The 7,012-nt window shown below is 57.0% G+C and overlaps 1 protein-coding gene across 1 annotated transcript in view; it reads right to left on the bottom strand.

Moving 5' to 3' along the window:
* The window catches only part of ABCA13 (ATP binding cassette subfamily A member 13), a 148,766-nt gene extending 142,238 nt beyond the window's left edge, over positions 1-6,528 (bottom strand). Inside the window, exon 1 of the mRNA XM_039847126.1 lies at positions 5,871-6,528. Within this exon, the coding sequence (XP_039703060.1) occupies positions 5,871-5,939 (69 nt within the window). The 5' untranslated portion in view covers positions 5,940-6,528. The remainder of the gene's footprint in view (positions 1-5,870) is intronic.
* Between the last annotated feature and the right edge of the window lie 484 nt (positions 6,529-7,012).

Below are 7,012 nucleotides of genomic sequence, written 5' to 3'. Positions count from 1 at the left end.
GCATGCACGCACCACACACACCACATGCACACACATAACTAATGTTTTTGAAATCAGTTTTTCATAGTGGCACTTACTGTTCTGCCTCGTTATTTCAAAGACCACATAATAATCTAGCATAGAATTTCATTTATTAAGTCGATCACCTAATTATGGAGATTTGCAAGGTTTTCGGTTGGGGCCAAAGCTATCATGAGTTTCCTGCTTGGCTGACTTTCCCAAGCACACCTCTGAGGTGTCATTACTAAATGAGATTCCTGAGTCAGAGTGAATATGATTTCTAATTTAGATTTTTAATTTGGAGAAATATAACAAAAATGCCCTCGACGAAGGCTCAACCAGTCATTATTTATTCTAATTATTCTCAATAGCATCTGCGATGAATGAACTTTTAAATTTCTGTCAAAGTTTTGCCAAACTGATATGCAAAAAACAATTTCTTTAGTTATTAATATCAAGTATTTTTCATAAGTTAAGTACGTACAATTCCTTGTCTATAAACCCCTTATTCTCCCTTGTGCTCATTTTTCTATTGAATTTTTTACTGTTTTGTAAATCATCGTTTCCTGTTTTATTGTTTTGTTTTTAAAGAACTCGGGCTTTTGCTGCTTCAGATATTGCAAATGTTTTTTCCAATTTTTTATTTGCTGTTTTACTGTCTAAATCTTTTATACAATCCGTTTATCAATCTTTTTATTTATAGCATCTGTGTGTTTCTTCTATACATAAAGACCGCCATGATTTAAAGGACCTTCGAGACTAAATGACAATAATCAGCTGTAACTGTGAAATTATGACTATTTATCGGTCCATTCATAAAATCAATGGCAATTTGCATCTTCAATTTCAAATGGAAACAACATCATTAAAAAAGTAAAACTCTACATCTTATAACTGGGAAGTTTCTCTGAAGATATCGAAATAAAAGTCAAACTCTAATTAAACCTAAAAAAATGTTTTCTATTTACAAGCCGACCGCTGAACCCTCTGAAAAGCACGAGGGGAGAGAAATCTCCCCTGGTTCTGAATTCGAAATGGACGGCGGTCAGGAGAAGCGCACGGAGATGCCGGCGTCCGCGGCACCGCCGTCCGCGTGAGCCGGCGCCTTTTTACGAGGCGGTTTCTCGCCGGCCCCCAGCAGCCTGGCCCATCTCGTCAGGTTCCCTCCGACCCGCAGATCAGAGCTCGCAGGCTCCTGACCTTTGACCTCCCAATTCCAACTCACGACCTTAGTGCACCTGTAGAGCAGATCTGGCAGCAAATAGGTGACAACTTACCATTATACAAAACCAGCAAAACTCAGCCTCTAAGACCTAAGCAATTTCCGAAAGAAATGAGAGCCGCTTGGCTTCTGGGGCTCGACATCGATCATCTTTTGCAGTTTCAGAAAAATACAGAAATCATGGCCAACCCGTTAATTGCTTCCAAAGGAAATTCTTCTTTAACATCGAATTAGGTTTTCAGCGCGCGGATTCAGTGGTGGACCAAAATCTCAAAAAAATGTGTGATTTTTGTTTTATAAAAGGATGATTCACACGCATGCACACAAGCTCCGGGGTTTGACGGAGTTGGAGCTTGGCTTGAGAATTTGCTCTCTGTAGGCTTAAGAAAACAAAATTAGCTTCCCAGATGGGTTTTAAGGACCAGGCCCTAAGGTGGGGTGTAGACAGGAAGTGTGAGAGGCAGCCTGGGTCCGGCGGGCTCACTGGGGTCCTCCGGGGAAGATGAGGCTGGGTCTTGGCCTTGTGTTGAGTGGCGGGCCCCCCGGTGTGCAGCTGAGACAGCCTCGGGGGCCTCCTGGGAGCCAGGCCAGAAGCCCCGGTGAAGACCCCATAATCTGTGCCTGTGCCTAGGAGGAAGTGTGCGTTTCACCCTCCGTGTGGCCTTTTAAAGCAAGGACAACAGTTTGTGTGTGCGAGGGGCCTGGGGCGTGGTGGCGCCAGTCAGAATTTCGTTCCTAGTAAGACGGTGGCCGGCAGAGGTTTGTGGAGGGGACCACGGGTCTTCAGGACAATGACGTCCTTGCATTAGACCCAGCTCCGACCCCGTCCCCTAGCCGAGTCCCCAGTAGAAGTCCGTCAGACCCAGAGGCCTGCACGAGCTTCATTAACAGGCAAGGACCTGAGCGAGCTCAGCACGGTGGTGGGTGACACCATGTGCAAGGAATCAGCCCCGTCCAGCGGGGGCAGGAGGGGACAGAGAGGAGGCCTTCAGCTACAAGATGCAGGGGACAGGGACCGCCACCCGAGGACGGCCACCTCCGCGAAGGGAGGGGGCTGGGGCCTGGCTCCGCTCCTGCCTCCAGCGTGAGGCCCGAAGGCTGCCGGGCGGGAGGCCCCGCAGCAGCAGGCTCCCGGCTCAGTCGCCTCCTCGTCGCCCGTGGTGGTCACCTGCTCCGACGAGAGCCCGAGGCGGGCGGGTTTGCAGCCGGGTAGAACACGAAACGAGCACGCCGTGCGTGCGTGCGGAAGCCTGGCTCGCAGACGCGCCCACACGCGGGCGTCCGCACCTGACCGGAAACCCAGCCCCAGGGCTACGACTTTAATTGGGCCGGAACAGCGCGTCTGCACGCCCGATGGCAGCCAGAGAGCGGGGGGAGCCGCCGCGCGAGGCGACGACACTTCAGACGAGCGTCGACATTGTCTTCACGGTTACGGTGCTGTGTGTGCAATAACCGTACATCGAGATGCAAACAGTAAGTGGCATGAAAATCATCACAGAAATAGTTTTCTGTTCAAACTGATGTTTTTCCGAGAAGAGCGGCATTTCGACCGCCCGCAGAGCCGAGTGTGGGGACGGGCGGCGCGTGTCCTGGGCATCCATCGCGTACGCTCCTTTTTATTTTTCTGTTAGAAATGTCCACAGTAAACACTTCATAAAGGAACTATGACACTAAGATATAATCAAATGAGCTTGTTAAGTACATAGAAACAGACGAGTTCCCTTCAGTAGCATGCTCACCTTACAAACGGTGCCCAGTCACTCACTAAATAAACATCTCTTTGAGGCCGTTTAATCCCTCGGCCGCATTGTTTATCCCGACCCTGCGTCCAGGCCCCATCTCCGTGGGCAGGAAGCTGCCAGGCCGACACAGACCGGACACAGGACGCTCACGGGACGGGAGGGAGCCGTGAGCCGCAGGTGGCCCTGCAGGCCGCTGGCGGGGGCCATCACAGGAGGAGACGCGACGCTCGCATTCACCCCCCGGGCTCCGCTCAGCCCCATCGAGCAAGCTGCAGCCTCCTCTCTCCCTCCTCACGCTCCACGGGGCTGTCCCCCTGCCATGTCACAGGCCACCCATTTCCTCCGTCTCCGTACTTGGTCCAAATAAGAACGCGGCGCCCGCTCGCCGGCCAGGCGGTGACACAGGCGGTGACACACGCTCACTCATTCCTTCATCACAAATCATCTCATTTCGTAGGGAGAAAAACCAAGCGAAAGGGATTAAGGACAAATTGTCAGTTATAAAACAGTCACGGGACGTAAGGTCACAGGGATGACAGTCGGGGTGGTGCCAGGCGGCGACGGGACGGATCGGGGGTCACCTTGTAAGGTACCCGAATGTCTAAGCACTACGCAGGACGCCTGAAGCTAACGGAGTGTTGCATGTCAACCATTATGAAAACTAAATTCAAAAACACGAATCAGCCGACTCGGGGAGCCGGGGGTGGCAGAGCCGGAGGTGGCCGTCCAGCCGGCTGCCCCGTCTCGGGCCAAGCCCCTCGCGTAGTCTCTCCTGTCTTGCTGTGATGCGCGACCTTGTGCCAGCATCACCAGGTGCGTGGACGCCTGCGGGGGTGTCCTCAGAAGCCGACTTGCCACCCGCCCGCGTGCACTCCGTGGCCTCTCCCTGTCCCCAGCCCCAGCTCCCCGAGGGCGGGCACGTCGGCCTGGCCCTCCCAGCACAGAGCACGGAGCAGAGATGCGACAGGGCGGCCCCCATCTCCCCTCGCGCTCAGCGACCCCTGCTGTCGGACACCTCTGGGTGCCGGGCGCTGCGCTGGCTGCTGCGGGGGACGATGGCGAACAAATCAGAAAGAGCACCCGCTCCGCGGGCCTGTCAGCCTGACGCTGTAATAGCCCGCTGAAATATGAAAGGGTTAAAGAATAATTAAAACCTGAAACTGGACAAAAGAAGTCTATAACTTAGGCCTAGTTTCTGGAACCCCTAACCACATTCTGTTAATCATGAAACTTGTAACAATGAGCTCATACGCTAACTGCCAATTTTAGCCTGTGTAACCCTGCTTGCTTGCGTGGCATGAAAAATAATCAATTGTATATAAGCTGAAAATTACTGTTTGGCCATCGCCCATGGGAACACTGGCTATCGCCCATGGGAACATAGGCAATCACCCATAGGAACATAACATTCTAACACAAGCTTTCTGCTTCTGTACTTCCCGCTTGCACACCTGACCAGTGGGTTGACAGGTAGTGGACCTTTGTGTTTAAGACAGAATGAGGAATGGGATTTGGGGCTTAAAAACCTTGTATCTTGGCATTTCGAGGCTGCTCCTTTGCAAGGACAGCCGCCGGCTAATAAACTGTCTCCTGGTTAAGAGCACTCAAGTTGGGTCTGGTTATTCTGGACACAACAACGCGAGCACGTGCCCCTGCGGGAGCAGTGACAGATGCCAGAGAGAACATCAGGCAAAGAGGGACGGGCAGGGGTCGCCACGTAAACAAGCGGCCACCGAGTCGACGACGAACGCTGTGTGTCTGACGCGCATGCTCGACCAGGAGCATTAACGACCGCGAACACGTTGAAACCACGCGAGCGTTGCCAGCGAAGGGGAGACGGAGGCGTCTGGGGTTTCAGCGAGCCATGAATAAAAGCGGGCAGCGGGGCCCGGGAAACCGGCTCCCCCATAACGTTCGCTCACGGGCCAACGGGCTCAGCTCCCAGAGCCAACGCGACGTCGGTGGAGCCCACGCCGGTCGTGAAACTCAGACCCTGAGGCACCGGCCGGTCGGGCCAGAAGCTTCGGCTCCTGACTGGACGCCGGGCGCGATCAGACTTCCAGCCACAGCCGACCCGACCCCTCCCGACCCTCTGCGGGAAAGAAAACGCCCCCTTAACGCTGCCCTTGTTGCAGGGAGGAAAGAGAATATTTTGGATGTGAATGCAGCAAAATGGGATTCGAAGTCGCCACTTGTTTCTCACCGACGCCCTGGTCCGCAGAGCCCCGCACGCCGCGCTGGGCCTTGGCGACGGAGGCCACGCGGGCGTCCCGCAGGCCCGCGCCACTGCCCGCTGCGTCCACGTGGTGCTGTTCGCCCGGCAGACTCAGAAACAAAGGCAGTGTGTCCACAGCGGCAGCCTCGGCTTCCGACCCCACCGGCACGCACGCCCACAGGGCGACCCCAGGGCGGTTCCCCCGCTTCGGTTTGAGCCGTTCCCACCACGCACCAGGGCCTGGCAACGTCCTCTGAATACAGTTCCAGAGCCTGTGAACTAATGGTTCGATGCAAGAGAACACAGAGTCACGCGTCACCGCAGCCCCGGGGACACAGAGTCACGCGTCACCGCAGCCCTGGGGACACAGAGTCACGCGTCACCACAGCCCCGGAGACACAGACCGCGGCGGCTCCCTCTGGGGGGGCCCCGCACTCACTATTTATGCATTAATTGTGTTTCTGTCCCCTCGACCGGAGGATTCACAGCTTAGATTTTACGAGATGCCCCAAAACACTAGTTATAGCTCAAATTTCACCTACTTTTTTAGAGTTTTCTAAATGAGCCCTTTTCAGATGGATGTCCCGGCCTGGACTTTTCGACAGTCCTGAGGGATCAGACACTTGGCTGGACCAGGCCTCCTGTCCCCGCCACCCCCGCGGGCAGCAGCCGGCCGGGCAGCCGCACTCACCGGGGTCCTGAGTCTGCAGAGCCCGTTCTTCCAGAGCAGGGCGCGGAACTGCCCCGCTGCCGGCCCCATGGCCTCCCGCTGGTCCGGAAGCCGCCCGCAGCCCGGCTTTTATCCGGGCGAAAGCCTAGGGCTGGGCGAGGCCGGGGTGCTCGTCACCCCCAACAAGCTGGGTGGCTGGCTGCGAGAAGGTGGCCCCGAGCGTGCGTCCTGGGCGTGTGCTGGAAACCGCCCCCCCTCACCGCCGTCCAGGTGGGGATTGGGTTACGGGAGGCGGCCGGGCCTTTCCCAGGGCGCACGGTTACTTCCTACAGGGGACGCGGGCTCTCACCCCTGTGCCCGATGCTGCCAGGGGCGGGGGTGAACCCTCTGTCCCAGAGCCTCGGCCGTCCGTCTGTCCGTCTGTCCGTCCGTCTGTGTCTGTCTGTCACACTGATTCGCCAGTCTCCATTTCGGAGGTCCCATCACAGCGAGGGGACGGAAGGGAGGTGGGGGCAGTGTTGGTCTCAGGGGATGAAACAACGGGGGTTCAAGGTCAAGGTCGCTGAGCTGTCGTACCCCCCACGCGCCCGCTTTACTGTGTCCCCCGAAGGGCTGAGGCCGTGGTCAGGGAGCGGGAGGGGTGCAGCCAGCAGGGCAGGCCGCCCGGGCCCGGTCCTGCTGACCCTGCTGGCCAACTCGGCGAGCAGCCTCCGGGCGCTGGGCTCCGTGTGAGAGGCCGGCGGGGTCTGCGAGCCCGCGGGCGGCCCCGGGCGCTGGCCGATGCCCGCGTGTCTGCCTCTCCGTGGGCGCGATGGACTCCGCCTGGCGGCCGTTGCCCCTCGTGCCGGGCCGAGGCTCCGGCTTCCTGTGGATCCCCCCCCCCGGCCCCCCAGCTGTGGTCAGAGAGAGGCCGGTCGGCTGGTCCGAGGTCTCCGTGTCACGAAGCCACCGACACAGCTACGCGTGCTCCAGCGGCCGCCTTCGCGACAGGAAACGGGGCGCGGGCTTCAGCCGAGGAGCTGCCTCAGCCGCCCTGTGAGCCTGTCTTCACGAGAACGCCATTGCCGCGTGTCGTTCTGTGTGCGTGTCCCGTGTGGGGGCCTCTCCCTGGCGCGGGGGCCCAGCTCGTGGCTCTGCTGGGGCCTCGCCGCCTCGAAGGAGCT

This window comes from Pteropus medius, unplaced genomic scaffold, assembly GCF_902729225.1.
Source record: "Pteropus medius unplaced genomic scaffold, Ma_sr-lr_union100, whole genome shotgun sequence".
NCBI lineage: Eukaryota > Metazoa > Chordata > Mammalia > Chiroptera > Pteropodidae > Pteropus > Pteropus medius.
The sequence above is the reverse complement of the archived record's forward strand: the minus strand, read 5'-3'. Positions and strand labels throughout refer to the sequence as shown.